At 39.7% G+C, this 18,913-nt stretch overlaps 2 protein-coding genes across 2 annotated transcripts in view; both read right to left on the bottom strand.

Moving 5' to 3' along the window:
- tmem8b (transmembrane protein 8B) overlaps window positions 1-5,402 on the bottom strand; it is a 35,970-nt gene extending 30,568 nt beyond the window's left edge. Inside the window, exons 1-2 of the mRNA XM_072433450.1 lie at window positions 5,166-5,402; window positions 203-392 (exon numbers count right to left, since the gene is read on the bottom strand). Of these exons, the coding sequence (XP_072289551.1) occupies window positions 203-392; window positions 5,166-5,259 (284 nt within the window). The 5' untranslated portion in view covers window positions 5,260-5,402. The remainder of the gene's footprint in view (window positions 1-202; window positions 393-5,165) is intronic.
- A 3,876-nt stretch (window positions 5,403-9,278) lies between these two features.
- On the bottom strand, window positions 9,279-14,501 carry mccc2 (methylcrotonyl-CoA carboxylase subunit 2). Its single transcript, XM_072433023.1, has 17 exons — window positions 14,221-14,501; window positions 13,839-13,905; window positions 13,583-13,667; window positions 13,397-13,498; window positions 13,178-13,305; window positions 12,937-13,049; window positions 12,733-12,846; window positions 12,593-12,657; window positions 12,415-12,514; window positions 12,253-12,348; window positions 12,072-12,144; window positions 11,918-11,994; window positions 10,906-10,972; window positions 10,678-10,834; window positions 10,355-10,469; window positions 9,917-10,002; window positions 9,279-9,423 (listed from the first exon to the last, which is right to left on the bottom strand). The coding sequence occupies exons 1-17, from the start codon at window positions 14,356-14,358 to the stop codon at window positions 9,306-9,308; spliced, it is 1,701 nt and encodes a 566-aa protein (XP_072289124.1). The 5' UTR covers window positions 14,359-14,501; the 3' UTR covers window positions 9,279-9,305.
- Between the last annotated feature and the right edge of the window lie 4,412 nt (window positions 14,502-18,913).

Below are 18,913 nucleotides of genomic sequence, written 5' to 3'. Positions count from 1 at the left end.
GAAACTCCTCATGCTGAAGCACAGAGTAAAAGCATATACAGTGTTCTCTCCAGCACCTTGGTTATATAAAACTCTGAGGAACAGATTATTTTTATACTACACAGGAAGAGAACTACAGATTCGTATTCAGTCAAAAAGAAAACAACTCAGCCTATGACCCATTTTATACTCTACATTTTCTTGTGCAGTAGCTTGGTCTTACACAGTCACGTTCCGGTTTGGGCAGTTGTCTCCGAAAGTGCCCCCTTGCTCCTTGAAGGTGATGAGGTTCCAAACGGCCATCATGGTGTCATCAGGCACATTGAAGTGGAACAATTCCACACTGGCGAAGGAGTTGAAAGCATTGAGCTTACGAGGCGTTCTTGTGAAGTACTCTGTGACAAAGAGGCAGTCTGAGGGAGGAGAAAACAGAGGGGTTTGAGGAAAAGTACAAGGCATAGCTTAGTAGCCTGATTAAAAAGCGAGTTATGATTAATACAGCAGCCTGCCTACAGTCATTGCACAAAGATGACTTCCTCATCTTCAATGTAATGACAAGCTTCTCCTTGAACCTGGCAAACAGCATGGACAAGGCTAGATCATCTCAAGATGTGATCAGACATCTCCTCCTTTATAAGCAGCTGAGAGGAGTCTGTATGCACACTCAATCTTGCCCTGCATAATGTCAATTCCTGGGATTACATCCACTGAAGGCGCTGCATATAAAAGCACGGAACAAGTGACAGGTGTAATCTGCCATATTACCTACGTGAGTCATCAGGCAGCCGCTTGCCCCTTGGGTGGGCCCAGCTGAGAGGAACCAAGTGAGCCCTGCAATTACTATGGCACATCTCAGATAAGACAGTTAAACACAGAGAAACTGAGGCTGAGGCTGCAGTGTGGGTGATGGAGCAGTCATGTGTCAATGAAGGAGAGTTTATCTGCGTGTTTACAGTGTGTTTGAAGAGCAGCCACTGACAGGTTTGATGTGGTGTTTTGTTTAACACATTTACAGGTTAAAACAAACACCACACACTTGGGGAACAATGGGGAGTAAAATGGCTCCAGTGATCTTAGAAATGCATGAAATGTGCACTTCCCAACACCTTTATACTAACTATACTACTTTAATTATAATTTAATCAATCACTCACTGAACTCTTCTCTTTCAGCACTGCATCTGTGAATTTAATTCTAATGTTGTGTACATAATAAGCCTATTTTAATTGTTATCCTATAGTAGAATTAAATTGTTTTCCTTTAATGCATGCGCCTTTTGCATTTTATTATTGTTCATTGTTTTATGTTGCACCAAATCACCAAAGCAAGTTCCTATGTTTGTGAATTTTGTTCATTGACAATGGCAATAAACCTTTTCTGATTCCGAAATAATATAAAGAATATTACATTATGCAACTATCACTGCTTGAATCAATAACATATGACACAGGTATTATCACCATGCTGCTGCTGCTGCTGCTGCTGCTGCTGCTGCTGCTGCTGCTGCTGCTGCTGCTGCTGCTGCTGCTGCTGCTGCTGCTGCTGCTGCTGCTGCTGCTGCTGCTGCTGCTGCTGCTGCTATTAATAGGGGTGAGATGAGATATAAATCCCATGCGGCAAGACATAGTATTGGGTCCACAAGAACAAGACAAGATAAGATTGAGACATAATTACATACATTTAGGTGTTTTTTTGTTCTTTATTGCTTTTTATAACATGTTTTCTGATGCTTTAGTTTCAGGAAGAGCAAAGGTTCCTTGGCCAATTATTATAATTGTTATCACACGCTCCACCTGTCTAATGTAACCTAGCCTTTATTGGTTGATGAGTGTCTAATTAAAAAGAAAATTGTAATTCAGATCATTCTCCAGGAGGACAATAATCTTTAGACATTTGCAGGATCTTGTAGCACTACCATTACAAAACAACCTCTTCTCTACCTTCTCTACCCTCTGTGTGCCTAAAAAAATAACCCAGATTAGTTACAGTCTCTCCAGGATAATTCTCACAGACTGCCCACCTGTAATGTGTACAAAAAGAGCCATATTACCAGAGTGCACTATGAAAAGCGAGTGCCTCTAAAACAGCATGACACCAATTTGCCTCGAGTTAATAGCGAGACAGTAAGTGAGCTCACTGTACTAATGCTGTGATTTGTGTTTGCACGCTTGGCCATTGTTTGAGCGCTTTTGCCTTGACGATGATCCAAGCACTGAGGTACGAGGAAAGATAGGCTTTTCCAATGGAGGTATGTAATGTATGACTCCCGCACTATATTGCCGGGCCGAGCACCTAGAGGAGCAGTGTGGAATGCTAAGAGGAGCTGTAAGGAGGCGCAAACGCAGACGGATGAAGCAATCTGGATGTCAACAGCTGAAGTCTAATCCCAGACAAAGCTTGCAGGCCGTATTTCTCACTGGCCATGCACGTTTATTGCATCTGCTGCTATAGGTTGTATATGGACTCTTAAAATTACAGGTTTGACTGTTCAGGCAAAACACATGTCACAAATTGCCAGTGAAGGCTGTGGTTTCACAATATGTGCCTTTCAAACATTTGGTCATGAACAGAAATGTATATATTTTAGATGTTTCAGAGAGGAAAATATGCACTACTAAATAATCCAATCACACAAAATGTTGCATTTACAGAAGATCACAACATAATGGTGAAAGTTTACAATTGAATTGGAGGAAAGGTCAGAATTCAACGGTGGAATTTTCAGATGTTTGACCTGGGTGAGGTTTAATATAATTTCACTGTAATTACTGGGACAATCCACATAAGACAACAACTGGTACAAAGTTCAACACCTTCTCTTCAAGTGAAAATAAATTGAATGAAGTTTTTTCAGAAAGTAGTGCAATTTTTCAACCACATCTGTGATTGCTGTCAGTTGAGTTGAGTATTCTGGAGCCAATCCAAAAACAAATCATGACAAAGTTCAACATTTGTGGATCACAAGTTTTGATATTTCAACCATAGTGAATCTACACAGGGCCCTGCCCTCCATCTGAAAGTATGTATCATAAAATTCAAGAATGGTAACACCACCTATTACTGAATGTTTTCCAAAGAGTTTGCAATTCTAACAGTTTTGCCATTGCTGACATATGCTGACCCTCTCCTTCAGTTTATAAATTGCTCAATTCATAACACAAATTTATTTTTCACAAAGAATCTACGGGCTACTTCTCCCATTTCTATTTATATGCAAATAATTGGAAAGCTTCTCAGAAAAATGCTAAATAACCTTGTTTGGAGCTCTGGTTAATCAAATTTTAGGTCCAGAAGAAGAAAAAAGTAAAAATCTACGCAGACATATTTTCTATGCAAGTTTATTGTCAACAGTCCCTGTTTTTACAGTCCCAACAGAATGAATATTAAAACTGTAAAATTATGTGAACTGTATAATTATTAAGATTTTATTTATGTCTGGTTAAGGGTTTTATGGTGCTCGCTACATTCACAATGGGAATGAGATTGGCGCTAATGTTTTGGGCTTTCCTCCACCTCCTAGTGTGAAGTACATTATGATTTGGCATTGGTTTAACACTGTTTTTTCAGTGGGACTCACACAAGAATGTCAAGAAGACTTCAAGAATGTTATTTCATAAAGAAACCTTGAGTGACTAGCCTTAGGATTGAGCCAACAGCCCCGAAGCTCACAGAGAAAAGCATCTCTTTATTACACATTTTCTCTTCTGTGAGTGTCATACAAGAAAATAATTAGCAACCTTACAGCCCCAAGAATATTGCAGACATTACCCCAGTCATTAAGGCTCAAATAAAAAAAGGGTTTGAAAGCTATTGTCACTGAAACACACAAAGCCCTTTAAAAATAAGAGGCACATGGGCAATTAACCTCACTGTATCCGCATGTATTTATGGCTACTGTCTCCAGGAAACTGCATCTCGATCCACTGCCATGATAATAACCAAAAAAGGTTATACATCCAACGGTGTCATGACAGCAGACTAATACAGACATCACGTTCAGAGCACAAAGAACTGCCAGGTTTTCTCTACAGCGTGTTTTGACATGCACTAATCTCTTCAACGAGCACCTCCCCAACCACTGTTTTATTCATTTACAAGCTTAACATAGACATAATCCCACTTTTTTGTCATCTCTGCTAGAGATGTATTCAGAGCGCTTTAAAACAGCGGAGTTCAAACGTATTTTATGAGAAATGCATGTAATGTTTTTTTCCAGTGTTTCAAGAGGAGAATGAAATAAATCAGCTCTAGTTATGATATATTCTACTTGATAGATCTTAGCTAAGAATAACAGCTTTCCAACTCAAATTATTCCCCATAGTCAAATAAACAGTCGGACAAGAACTGCAACATCCATGACTCACAGAGGCCACAAAATGACAAATATTGAAAACACTGGGCGGTTAAAATACTACTGGGAGTTTTTTTTTTTTTTGCTCTAATAGCAGACTTAGTTGTAAGTGAACGATAGTTGCAAATGCCAATATCACAATCAGGTGATCAATCTATTGTCTTTTTGTTCACAGCCAAAACAAAAGACTTCTACCCAGTCTGCAAAACACTAAAGCTTAAACAATGATGCAACTCCACAAATTCAGATGAGTAAATTCAGATGCCCAGTCACACAATGTTTCCCAAAAGCCACGACAACAGCAGCAACAAGTAAAAGTCCGAATGACCGCATTTTCCCACACGCCTCAGATCTGGACACATCCCATGACGGAGCGCGGGGCTTTATGTTCTCCGCTGTTGCTGCTGTTTCCATACAGCTCAGTGTATGGAAACACTATGTGTGGTGTCAAAATAACGGGTCTAGTTTTCCTTTAAATGAGGTGATTAGTTGCAAAATGTGTGTAATTATTCCTCCAAACTCCCCCAAACTTCTTATCTGTGATCTTAACCACGGCTGAGAACGACAAGCTCGCCTAAAACGCCCGGAGTCTAGCGTTCAACTAGTCCAGTGTCTGCTGCTATACATCACATCAGTAATCTCACAGACTATCTGTCAACATGTGATTAGTCCGTGTTCTCCGCGTGTCAGAACCATCGCTGTCACACTGCTTTATGCCTTCATGACTGGCGACTGAACCGGGACGCGGCGCTTGTTACAGTTGGATTTCAGCACCACGACAAAGGAACAGCTCCCGTGAAGCCGCGCGTGCAGACGGGACCCGGAGTGGACTCACCTCCGAGCGCGCACAGACAGGCGCAGCCCAGCACCAGCAGCCTCGCAGGGCTGTGTCCCCGGGCCGACCGCGCCGACCGCGCCAGCTGCCACATCTTTGCGAGCGCCGTGTCTGCGATGGGCTACAGCCCGGCTGCGGTTCTCAGACGCTCTGCTGCTCTACATTTCTTCAGCTCTTTTGCCAACGACCAGCTGTTTGTGCATGACGTAATGAAGACGACTTCCTCCTCGTTGGCTTTGATTTGACAACCTCAATATGTCGGAGCTGCTCATTGGACACGGGGCCCTGTCAGTCTGGCCGCAGTGCGCACGTAGATTGCAGCAGCAGCAGCTCGTAGCTCCGGCGCGGGGCCACAATCAGAGCAAACACTTCACACAAGCAGGATGCTGCCCCCCGAGGAGCTGCACCCCCAGAGCGGGACTATGAGCATCTGGCCCGGGCTGATCAACCAGCATCTCCCTTTAGATAAAAACTACATTGAATTTGTGTTGCCGCAAGGTCTGCAATGCAGTCTATTTGACTTGGACACCAATCACCAGAAATCAATTGTGTCCATTTAAATAATGAAACAATCACGTGTTGGCTCTCATTATATGAACAGCTCAGGGAACCAATAATGTGCTTGAGATCTTTAATGAGGACTGTTATAAGACCAAATATGTAAATACCACATAAGAGTCACCCCTGCTTTACATTACAGTAGGTTGACTGTATGTGGGCCTTCTAGATTAAATGTCAATACATGATGAAGAATACAAGTCTTACGTTTTGTTTGGGTGTTTCCAAACTTTTGCAAGAACCAATTAAAATGAGCATTAAAATCATAATTCTGCCTTACTGTGGATCCCACCACTAAGATCAAATACATTTTTGTAATCACTGATTTCTGTGAAGGACAAGCTGCAGATATGTTTGCACACTAGTGTTCAGTAAATGTGACGGTTTACTCAATGACATCTGTTTTTCCATGGTAGTTTTGTAATGATCAGTTTAGCACCAGGCACTGCACAGAAACAAGGCAGAAGTCCTCGTGTGGATTATTTTAGGTTGTGGGGGACTAGAGCATGACTCATATCTGTCCAAGCCAATTCATCAAGCAGAGAATGAGCTCCTAAATCACAGCAGCTCTAATTTATGACTTAATGAGCCATTAAACTCAAGTGTTAGCACTGAACTATGGGCAAATCTGTGCCAACTTAAAGAACCAGAAGACATTTCTTAAACTGCAGCAGGTTGCTTCTCGTACAGTATGTACCTTTGTTAATAGAAAGCACACACTGCGCACCTTTTATAGTAATATTCTGTTTTTTTATAAGTGCCCGTTGATTTCAAGAGATAGGAAGATCTTTAATAAGCACTTTGTACCGTCTTTCATTAGTTTTGACAGAAAAATGCAGCTTTGGAACTGTGAGCATTTCTGTAGATAAAGACATATTACCACAATACCTCAAGCTGTTCTAGTTTTTTTTTTTTTTAACAGATATTTATACTAAATCGTATTGTAGTGCAATAATGTCAAAGACAATATTTTGATTACTGCAGGATGTTGCAAAAGAAGAAATTGATCTGTATTAAAACATGTTATTGCAGAATGGAACAACCTTTAAGAACAATGACAGAAGCACAGAATCCTGATTGTATTGGTTAGTGGCGGAAAGTACCAATATATAATTTTATGTACTTTAGGTACTTTTTACATTGGATGGTATTTACTTTACTTCATTACATTTGAGAGCAGGTATTTGTAGTTTCGACTCCACTGTATTTTTGAACTGGACTGAAAAAAGTTTGAATATGGTCAGCGCAGTTAAATTTAACACGTTCGTGGTGACATCGTGGGTTTGAGTTAAATATGAGCTTTGAGCAAACAAAAATATACGCATAAATTCACTAGAAAATTAAGAAATGTATTGGGTGCTTCTCAGTGGCCAAGTGATTAAGGCGGCAGCACATGTGCCAGGCTCTATGTGCAGTGTGTGTGTCCTGACATGCGTCCGGTCAAGTAAAATAATACTACTAATAATAATAATTTGTATAGTACTTCTCTGATCAAGTTCCAAAGCACTTCACACAACACAGGTTAGAAATAATGAAAAAACAGATTATACATCATTACACAATTTGAAATGCCAGTGTAGAGACTTAAGAGTGGGGGGAATATGCAAATGTGTTAACACCAGTAAGAAGACGGCAGCAGCATTCTGTACAATATGGAGATGATGAATGAACATAGAGTGCGTTACAACAATCGAGACGTGAATAAATAAAAGTATAAATGCACAAAATCTATTTGAATTGACCTTTGTTGACCAATCAAATACATTTAAGACTTTTTACTCTTAATGTACATTTTGAAACCTATACTTCAACGGGTATTAGGGTCAGGGTTATTTTGTAAGGTACCGTACACTTTGTCGCCGTAGAGAAATTCATCCTCTGCGTCCGCTTCAGATCTTTGTGCTAGGCTTGGTCAGGACTACCTTCTCACTTCTTGGTATTGATAGTATTGATATTAAAAGTGTGCATATGTTTTAATGTTCTTTTGTATAAAAATGAAAAAATGTCCCGCGGTCATAATGGGTCAATATTCTTTATGTGACACTGGGCTTAGATTTATCAGGTTTGCCACTGGACAGAATTTGCTAATCGATACAGCTAACATTTGCAGACCTTTTTAAACCAGGGCTACTTTATGCATTCCTCTATGACAAAATGAACCGTATGAATGTTACAAATAGTATTTAGGCTTTATTTTAACATGGAGCCGTTCCCATGTCATTAAGCTGCATCATAACCGTGATTATTCAGGTTACAAAATTGTAAGAACTAAAACAATTTCAGAAGTAAAATTAAATAATTATATCATTCCAGTCTGTACTCCAAACCTAATGCAAAATGTGTTTAATGTGGCCGTTTTTAACCACCAAATCCACTTTATTTCTCGAGCTCATTTTATAAACAAGACAGTTTCTAAAGTGCCGCACAGACTCAAAACAGTAATGTGTTTTTAAGTGTTCAATTTGATCTTACTAGTCCTAAAACAACAAAGCCAGTCAAAACAACAGCAAAATCATAAAAACATCAAATAACAATAAATAAGTCAAATTAATTAAAATGCATTAGAATGTATCATAGTGACTTTGCGTTTCTATTTAGAAAGTTTGATTTAAGGCCCGAAGTCACTGGGATAGGCTCCAGTCACCCGCGACCCCAAAAAGGGAACAAGCGGTAGAAAATGGATGGATGGATTTCATTGAGCTAGTCACAGACTATTTGAACAGTATTAGAATGATAGAAAATGAAGGATTCACCTTCGGTTTTATTGTCAATAATAGTATATAGTATCTTTATAATGCAGGGTTTCTTTTCACAAAAATCTAAGAAATAGAATTCGACATGAGTAACTTCACATTCCTCCATGACATTTTCACAGCAAACTATTCCAATAACTACAAGACAAACATTTGGATTAGAGTTGGAGGACGATGTGTGTGGGCGGTGAACAAACTCAGGCTATATCATGGACAGTATCATTTCCGCTCCGACTAAAGTCATGGAGAAGAATAAAAATCCTGTTATTTACACATATCGGTGTATTGGCTTGTGACAAAAAGTTCCAGCTTTCATAAATGTCTTCTTTGTACTCACAATTGGGCAACATGTTTATTAAAAGACTCATTCAACAATCGTTGAGAAATTATATCTATATGCAGGCGAACACAAATAATTGTTGGATAGAGCACTTGATTAACAAGAATTGCACTGTACTTTGGGTTAGTTACTAGACTTTTGCTTTTCCTTGAGGTCTAAGATAGCTTAATGGCGCCCTCTAGGAACAAGAATCATGATGTAGTAGTGACAAAATTAACATTGACATTTATGAAAACAGCATTGTAGCGAACACATGGATCACAGGGATTGTAACAGCACACATCTTTATTTTCCAACACAAGTTCCTAAAATATGACTCGAAACACTATACAGAAAATTTACAGTAGAAGAGAAACCATTAAGGCACAAATGTAGCTCGTCGTCAAAGACAGCAGTTAATATTACAAGTTTGTTCTAAAACGTACATGATATATTAGATAAGGTGTTGTTACTTTTTGTACTTTGTTTACAAATTACAAATAAGTACAGTTACATCCTAAAAACTCCAAACTGTGTCTTTTTGGTTGGTGCATTGAGCGCCGCACTGAGACTAAGCCCAAGGACCAGCCGCGTATCAGCCGGATCGATAATTCCATCATCCCACAGCCTGCAAAAAAGCCATCACATTATTAGATGCACATTATGCCTGATTCATGCGAGGCTTCCTGTAGCACGTTAGCACTGCTCTATAATGGGAGACTTTAATCAAGATGCTGTGACACTCATCTTCCTGTTTTAATGCCCTCACGTCTTAATCAAGGACGGTCTGTTTCCTCTTCTCTGCGCTGCGCTCAAAGTCACAGCCAAATGTTAGATACAAAACAAGCTTTAGGTTTGCTACAGGAAAAGCAATAATCACAAAGAAAAAGGGCTGGAAGGCAGGGGATTCTTGTATTAGTTCAGCAGTTCATATGTCACTCTCTCTGAAATGTTAAAGCTCTGGGACGGGCTCAAGTTGTACACCGTGCACCAAATTTTATTGCAAAATTGTAATCGCAAGTCAAACTGCAATGACAGAATCACATCAAGATACGTTTCCAAATTATTGTACAACAAATATTATCAAACCTTTAAAAAACACAGATATTTGAACACCTCACCTCGCGCTGGAATAATACGGGCTGCCTTCTTCCTCAAAGCGACGCACGATTGGCTCCTTCATGGCAGCTTCCTGTTCTGCTGTGAACTGAAAGGAAAGAGAAAAACTATTACAAACACAGAAAAGCTATTGCACTGTACAGGCAATTAATATTGATCGCATCCGTACATTCCTAGAGACTGACGTAGATTTCAGTAAGTCCTTGATTGAACTGAATTAAATGCTACCAATGTCTAATGGACCGTCTAATAAAGCCACTAATGCATTCTCAATAAACCCATAACAGCTTTTCTGATGCAGCCCAATTACAGCCACTTGATTTTATTCTATAATCGAGTTAAAACCATTTCACGGGGACAAGTGTGGTTCATAATGTTTATGCTTTTGGCAGCGGCTCCTCTGACTAATTTCAGCAGTGATAATTAATATGAATGATTACCTCTTTTCCCTCACGCGCCCTCTGATCCTTGGTGATTGTAGCCAGCACCGTGGCGGCCTGCTCTCCCCCCATCACTGAGATACGAGAGTTGGGCCACATGTACAAGAAACGAGGGCTGTAATAAAACGGAAAGCATTTCAAATCGACGGCAAACATACGGGCCCCTGGGATGAGATGGGATCGGCGTGGTTTTGAGGAAATTAATACATGAAAAGATGCAATAGATTCTCTGTGTTCGATTCTTTTTTGGGAGGGAATATTTCCTTTCATTCTTTTAATAACACAAAATCTAATGAAAAACACACATAAAACATAAGTCCCACCTGTACGCCCTTCCACACATGCCATAGTTTCCAGCTCCATATGAACCTCCGATGAGGACGGTGATCTTGGGCACACTGGCACAGGCAACGGCCATCACCATCTTGGCCCCGTCCTTGGCGATGCCGCCCGCTTCGTACTCTCTGCCCACCATGAAGCCTGGGGAGGGAAACGGTACATGTGTAATCCAAGCACTTTAGTACGTGTATAACACGCTCATTATCACCCACCTGTAATGTTTTGTAGAAAAACCAAAGGAATGTTTCGCTGACAACACAGCTCAATGAAATGTGTTCCCTAAGAAGACACAGGAAAGCATCAAATATAACAGCCGTAACTGGACAAGATAAAGAGAGGCGTTACATACAATAAGACTATGTGCTTTAGAGAAAATAAAACTCTCATTTCAGCCTACAGCAGACACTTGGGAGAGCTTTCAACAGTTTAGCAGAGTAAAGACTCCAGCACGCGATGAAAGGCTGTCATAAAATGTGTGTGCTGTATTGATTTTTGTGGATTCGCTTTCAGAGCATGTCGGTGTCCACATGAACACAGCGACCTACACAACAACAGAGACGCTGCTGATGAGACAATCACTGCTCAAGCCATCAAATTGAGATCTCTGAGAAAAATCAAAGTCAAAAAGTATTTTAGGTCAGTCAGGGCTTGTGAGATCTCATTTACACAGTCTGCAGAAGTACAAGCCTGTCATGACAAACAGATCCCTGCACAGCCTCGGTGGCACTAAGATGATTTGGTTCGTCAATAATTGTGAATATTCAGGTCAAAATATAATCGTATTAATTCAAAAATTGTGGCCAGTTCAGAATATAAAATACGTTATTTCAGTTCAATCTATAATAGGTAAACCTGAATTTAAAAGGCATTTATTTTAACTTAGATAATTATAAGTGTATTATTAATTTACTAACTTAACTTTATCATTCAGAAGTTTTGCTGAAGCTGGTCACAGACTACACAGGAACTGAGATCTATCCGAATGAGAGAACATTAAAAAGATGTCACTGTCGTTTAGTCTTGGTGTCTGCAATCGTGAACAATCGTTGTCATGTCCAGTTTAGACCATTGTCAGTTGGTTTAAAAAATTGATGTATATTTTCTGTTTTCAAATTCACGGTTGCTCTGCGTTTCTATGTGCGTTCTCCATTCGATCATTAGTGAAAACCCAATGTATATATCCTGTAGTATCCTGTACAAACAAAGTCCTCTGGTGACACGAACCTTTTTGGCAGATTCTGAAAAAAGCACTCCGTTGTTGCCGATGATGCCTACAGGGTAACCAAAAACTCTTGCAAAGCCTTATGGGGCAGAGTTTGAAAGATCAGTAAATCATTCATAAGAAACAACATATGACATTGTTTGCTGATTGTTTTACCTGTGACTAGTGTATCTCCATAGAAAGCCTTGAACTCATCAAACTTGCTGCCATCCACTACTCGGGCAATGACCTGCAAAGACAAAATACAGATCTTATGCACATAATGCACACAAATCTTTGCCTTTCTTTTCATTAGGCAAATTCCTTTTTGTTCCAAGTGGATAAGCCGATAGTATACCTCTCTGACATCAAAGTTGCGTTTTAAGTTGTCTCCCACGATGCCATAAAGCTCTTCTGCTGGAAACAGAGGGGCCTCAGTTGGTTCTGTCATCACCTAAAAACACAAGAATAATATCAACTGCATGGCTGATATCTACACGGGCAAATATCCTGGGCATACATCGATATTCTTCCTGTAGTTGAGCGTTCTAACGGCTTTTCTTGCTAAATGGAGTGCGTGATTGTCATCTAAAGCGTAGTGGTCCGTTACACCAGATTTTCTATAAACAAAGCACCAGTAATTGTGAGTAACATTAAAACATCCAATAAACTGCTGTGGATGATTTGTGTTTTCTTACTTGCAGTGCAGATCAGCCCCTCCAAGATCTTCAGCAGATACTTCTTCTCCAGTAGCAGCTTTGACCTAAAATGAATAGGTTAACAGTGAATTACTTTAGTAAACAGGGGAAACAATATATTTACAATCGTTTTAACATACCAAAGGTGGTCCTCCGAGAAAAATAGTTCCTTGCTTCCTTACAATGACACTTTCGTCTGCCATGGCTGGTACATAAGCTCCTCCTGCCGTACAAGAACCCATGACAACCGCAATCTGCCACAGGAAGTGGACAACAGTGAGATATTTTAAAAACTGAGCTTCACTTTGAATGAACTCTGTTCAACCATCTACAGTTCTATTCACCTGTGCAATCCCCTGTGATGACAGGTTAGCCTGGTTAAAAAAGATACGGCCAAAGTGATCTCTGTCTGGGAAGACATCAGCCTGTCTGGGCAGATTGGCACCTCCAGAGTCCACTAGAGGAGAGGAGTGTATTAATATATGTATTATTAAAGCTGAAGTGACAATTGACAAGTCAAATTGGTCTATGCTTTAAATTAATCAGATCTTTAATCAGAGCTATTTGATATTTTTTCAAACTGACCCAGATAAATGCACGGCAAGTGATTTTGTTGAGCTATTTCTTGAGCACGAAGGTGTTTCTTCACTGTGATTGGATAATATGTGCCCCCTTTGACAGTGGCATCGTTTGCAACAATGACACACTCCACTCTGTTAGAGAAAAGGAAATATATATATGGTGTTTATATAATTCTAAAATGTATTTTAGAACTAAATCTCTCAATTCGCTGTTTGAACTTACCCTGAAACTCGACCAATGCCAGTGATGATGCCACCTGCAGGTACCTCCTCTTTCCCGTACAGCTCATATGCAGCAAACTGTGAGAACTCGAGAAAGGGGCTCCTGTAAAAGTAGGAAATATACAATACATTGTTGTAAATTGAGTATTACATGTACAATTGTATACAATTCAAAATATCTACATACCCTGGGTCTAGGAGTCTGTCAATGCGTTCTCTAGGCAAGAGTTTTCCTCTAGATGTGTGAAGTGTTCGAGCCTTCACACCACCACCTAAAAAGAACATTTGCATTAGACTTGTGTCCTACTTTTCTTTTCAAATCTATCTATCTATCTATCTATCTATCTATCTATCAGATAGATAGATAGATAGATAGATAGATAGATAGATAGATGGATTGTGTTTACTAAAAACATAGATAGTGATTATTTGGCACTTTATACCCAGTTTGATCTTCTCTGTCCGTGTTTTTAACTCGTCAACAAGAACTTTCATACGTTGATAATTTTCCTGCAGGAAAAAAGACAAATGCAGTGTCAGAAGTAAGTACACAAACATTATCAACAGTCTCTAGAAAACAACATAATTAACTTCATACATTTTTGTCAATTACATTACATGAGACCAATAAATGTATATAAAAGGGCTTATTTTAATGAGGGCCGATACAAAATGACATTAGGCTAAAACATTAACATTAGAAAGGCTTTATTGCTGATGTTGCATAAAATAATACGAAGATGCATTGGCTTCTGTATAATATGCACCTCCACAGCTCAAGGCTCCTGACATGTCTGTGGCTACATTAGCATGTGGCTAAGCTACCTGGTAGTCAGATGATTGTTTATCAGGCTGTGATCCAAGTCGAGCCACTGGGTCTGCGTGGTACAGCCGTGTAGCGGACACGGTCCCGGGGCTCGTCCTGCAGCGGAGCAGCGCCGGTCTGAGCGCACGGACCAGCATTTTCACGTGAAAGTGACTGACTGAGGTGAGCACTAGGAGACTAGCTAACTGGCTAACCTAGCATTGAGAACACATTTAGAATACTATTTTGTGGCGGTCTGGACTTCAGTGTGAAGTTCCCTTCTGTTCTGTTCTGTTCTGTTGTGCAGCAGCAGCAGAAGTGTCTTTTGCTGTTTCAAAACAAAAATCCCAGAGTGTTTTCTGCTAAAAACACCAGCTTCTTGTCTCAGAGCTAAAGAGGGTAAAGTCAAACAGGACGCGTTGTCCCGCAGCGCGACCTGCTGGTCATTTTAGTTCATTACAGAAATCATTAACTTCACGACACACAACATGTCTTTTAAAGTTTGAACCTATCTTATTGCATTTTTGAGTCATAGCAGTTTTTACTGTTTTTTTGCTCCAAAAGCCTTTTCAGCCCATGAACAGTTGTTTGTGAGTTTCGAAAAAAGTGCAAGAGCTATTCGAACCCTTTTTGCTGGGCAAGTAGGACCTGTAAATCTACACAATATACATTTTAAAGTTTGAGTCTATCATATTAGGTTTTGGATTTATAGCTGTTTTTGTGTCTATTGCTTCAAAAGCATTTTCAGATAATTTGTGTGTTCTGAAGAAACTACAAGAGATATCTAACCCATACTTTCTCTGCAAGAGGGGCTTGTACATCTGCACAACATGTCTTTTAAAGTTTGTAGAATACTTATTTGAGATGAAAGCCCAAGTTGACACAGATTCCCTGTACTTTTCTCAATATTGGCATTAGTACCTAACACTCAACAAACACATTGACTTTTGACCTTGTGTTTAATGTGTTTCATTTTTATAGTCGACACCCTTTACAAGACAGAACATTGGCCGCATCAACAAAGGGCTGCACACAATGTGTATTGTCTTATTTTGAGGCATCTATCCCTCCTCCACTCATGCTTCTCATAATAAAGTCAAAATGGTTGATAAACTTGTTTGAAGAGTATGTGGATGTGTTTTAAAGAGTTAGCCTAAAAGCTTTTAAAATCCACACCTTCTGGTCTGTACGCTTTATTCCAGGTGCATTGGGCAGAGACCAAACTGAAGAGCATTCAAACCAAGAGCTTTTAGTTCATTTAGTTGTAAGAGGCCTTTTCTCCTCCAACACTCCCACCTATTCTATCAGCATACACTGAGGCGGCCATGACCCCCACTCAAATGACTGCTCCTGTTTTCTTAGGATATATACAATCCTCCACTCTGCAGTGAACTTGCCCCTCTCACTCATACCGCTCTCTCTACTTTAGCGTGAACCCTGACCTTCTCACTGCTGCAGCCGTGAAGTGAGGGAATAAATGTAGAGGCATGAAAAGCCTCTTAGTGAAGGGAAAAAATGAAAAGAATTAAATGAGAAAAAAATGGACCAGGTTAGGCTGCAGAATATAGAGGAATCTTTCAATTGTTGAAAATGGTTTTATTTTTAGAAATACAAATAAAACATCTCTGTGTTCATCGTGCAGACCGTGCAGCATTGACCATTATTTAAAGAAGAGTGTCTGGCTCTTGCTTTTGGCTAAAGAATAGCCCTGGATAACATTTGTACATGTTTTATATTGTCAGAGCATGACAAATTGGTAGTAATTCAGCCACAGATGCAAAGGTCAGTGTGGGCCAGTCGAGCATCTAAACTCTAAATGAAATAAGATCTATGTGAGCAGCAGAAGCAACAGTGCTAATGACTATATTCTGATGCATGCTGGTACTATTACTTAAAGGTACACGATGTAACCTTTCCTTTGACACTTCATCAGAAAGGTTAAAGGTTGTCTACCACATCTGCCTGCCTCAATGATGTCACTGCTTTGCTGAATGTCCCACAGTATGGCATTAAACATGTCTATCTCTGCAGAAGTCAGAGGTTACTGGTCAGATCAGTAAGAGGGCGTGGTTTTCAATGCAATTTAAACACCTGTAAGTGAATGCATGAAAGATAGATAGATCAAGTTTAATACCATACTAAGGAACAATCCAGGCAAAGCAATAACATCTCCATGGTAACAATGTCTCACCTCCACCCGATAGGTTATGTATAAGTACAGTGTACAGTACACTACACATGTACTGCAGACATTTACTTGTATACAGCCCACATTTAGCCAGCGGTGGAACAAGTACTGAAAAAAATATAAAAATATCAATTACAAGTGCAAGTACTGCAGCTAAATGTACTCAAACTATAAAGTATGCATACATTGATGAGACTCTGTAATCATGAATTAATTCATTTTTATTTATTTATTTCATTTTCTAACTCTTGTTCCCGTTAGGCATCACGGGTGACTGGAGCCTGTACCAGTGACTTTGGGCCTTAGGCGGGGTTCACCCAGGACAGGGGCCAGCTCATCGCAGGGTCAGACACACAGACATTCACCCTCACATTCACTAGGGCAAATTTAGAGCTGCCAATTTTGCCTAACACATGTTAATTGTTAATTAATTGCTGTGTATTTTGTATCTTGTCTTCTTTTAATTATGGACTAACTTTTTGACTGCAATAAAAGTCAACAAAAATGTACAGTTTGAATCTGAATCAAGTTAAAATACAATGAACTCTGGCAGACAATGCAGTGCAGTTATGTATGTATGTTTTTATGCTTGTTTCTATTGAAAGGAGCAGAGACAGATGTGAGACAGCTGTGCGTTGGGAAGAGTGGAACATGATTAACAATTTAATTTTATAAAGAACAACTAGCCAAATACTCTACTATTACAGTGACTTGAGTATTTGTAAAAGTCTATTTTCCACCTCTGCATTTAGCAATAGATCTTTACCTTTACACTACATCATTGTATTTCATCTCTTCAGTTTTGTCCCTCAAAAAACAAATTACCCTCACTTTCAAGTCAATTTAGGGCCAAAAATGGAAAACAACAGAGTTTTAGAAAACCGCTCACATGTACTCACACACACCAGTGAATCCAAATCATCTTTTCCACCAGCCGTGCTATAAAAAAAAAATCTCATCCTCCTCTTTTTGGATGGAGATAATGATGCTCGTTTCCAAGCTCAAAGAAGTCATTAATGTGTGACACAGCCTTGAATGTAGCATATCAAAGCTTTTGCAACTGCGCCCCCATCCCGCCCACTAACCGCACCGCCTTGTAAGACAAACATGAATTAATCATCATGGTTGACCTGCAACTTGCCGCCAGACTGTCAGTGGCAGCAGCATCAGATGTTGGTAAGAGGAAAAAATTCTGCTTTTGAATCCCTCCAGACTGTAAGCTATACAAAAAAAAAAAAATCCGTACAAATCTCTCATCTCGTTGTAGGATCAGTGCCAAATTTACTCCGGCAGATAAAATGACGGATACGCTCCCACCCGACGCGCCGTCACCCAATCTCCACCGCTCCCCTTCTCTCGCACGGATATGATGAGAGTGGCAAGGTGAAAAATGGGAGGAGGAGATGAACAGCACAGTGTCAGATGTGATAAGCAGAATGAATGAGAGTGTGTCGTGTGAGGTCAAGTACAATAGAAAGAATTACAAAAAGAGTGGATTCATACAGCCGATTGTACAATCATACTGGCCGCCCCCTGCAATCCTCCACATTAATAACAATATAAGCCCCAGCAGTCCCCTTGTTTTGATCTTGTGATTCAAAAAGACATATTGCCTTTATACTATCTGATAATGGTTCGTGAGGTTTGAGCTTAGCAACAGATCGGTTGAAATGACTGCTAAGGTAAAAGATCAACAATATGTACAGTATGTGACATGACAGGATTTCACCGTCTTTCATATCCACTTCAAAGAATAATATTTACTGAATGTTGATTGAAAGAACTGCTATAAGAAGCCGTTTTAAGGGAATTCTAGATTATTTTTATCTTATAGGTAAAGGTACTGAGGGTGCAAAGTCTTTTCTGGTGGAGGGTACATCATCCGTTATTTAGCTTCCACAATATATAATAATGATCTATCTCCATGAAGACAAGCCAGTGATGCCACACCAAGTTACAGGCCGGATCTGTGGAGAGGTGATTGCAGCAAGGTATTGGTTTTCAATGTGTTTTCAAGCAAGGTATAGTTAATGCCATAAGGTGGAAGATTCCAGGCAAGACCATAACATCTCCATGGAGACAAGCATGTGGCGGACCCTCCTGCGGAAATGTTACAAAGTGCAACATGAATTTTATCACTAATAAACAAAACCTCATTATGTGCAGTGTTCATCAAAGGTTCCATCTTTCTTCACATGCACAGCAGCACTCGGTTGCGTCCAAGCTCCTCTGTTTTCATGTAAAAAACTGTACACACACCTAGATTATTTGCAATTAGTCACAAAATTCTCAGAAAACAAACAAACAGCAGCCAATGGGATTCAAGCAGATGTTTTGCATTGTTTCTTCTTATTCCAAGTATACAACTATAGCATACTTGACAGCACGCTGAGCTGATGAGGTTATTGACTCTGCTTATTATTATCATTGCGTCTGTGTTTTTGATATGCAGACTGCCACTATTTGTAATTGCCAAACTTTAAGAATCAAAGGATTTTCGACTGGAACTTTCTGTGGCTGTTTAA

Source organism: Eucyclogobius newberryi, unplaced genomic scaffold (genome assembly GCF_026437365.1).
Source record: "Eucyclogobius newberryi isolate DKJ021-1_F unplaced genomic scaffold, fEucNew1.0.hap1 SCAF_6, whole genome shotgun sequence".
NCBI classification, from domain to species: Eukaryota; Metazoa; Chordata; class Actinopteri; order Gobiiformes; family Gobiidae; genus Eucyclogobius; species Eucyclogobius newberryi.
The sequence above is the reverse complement of the archived record's forward strand: the minus strand, read 5'-3'. Positions and strand labels throughout refer to the sequence as shown.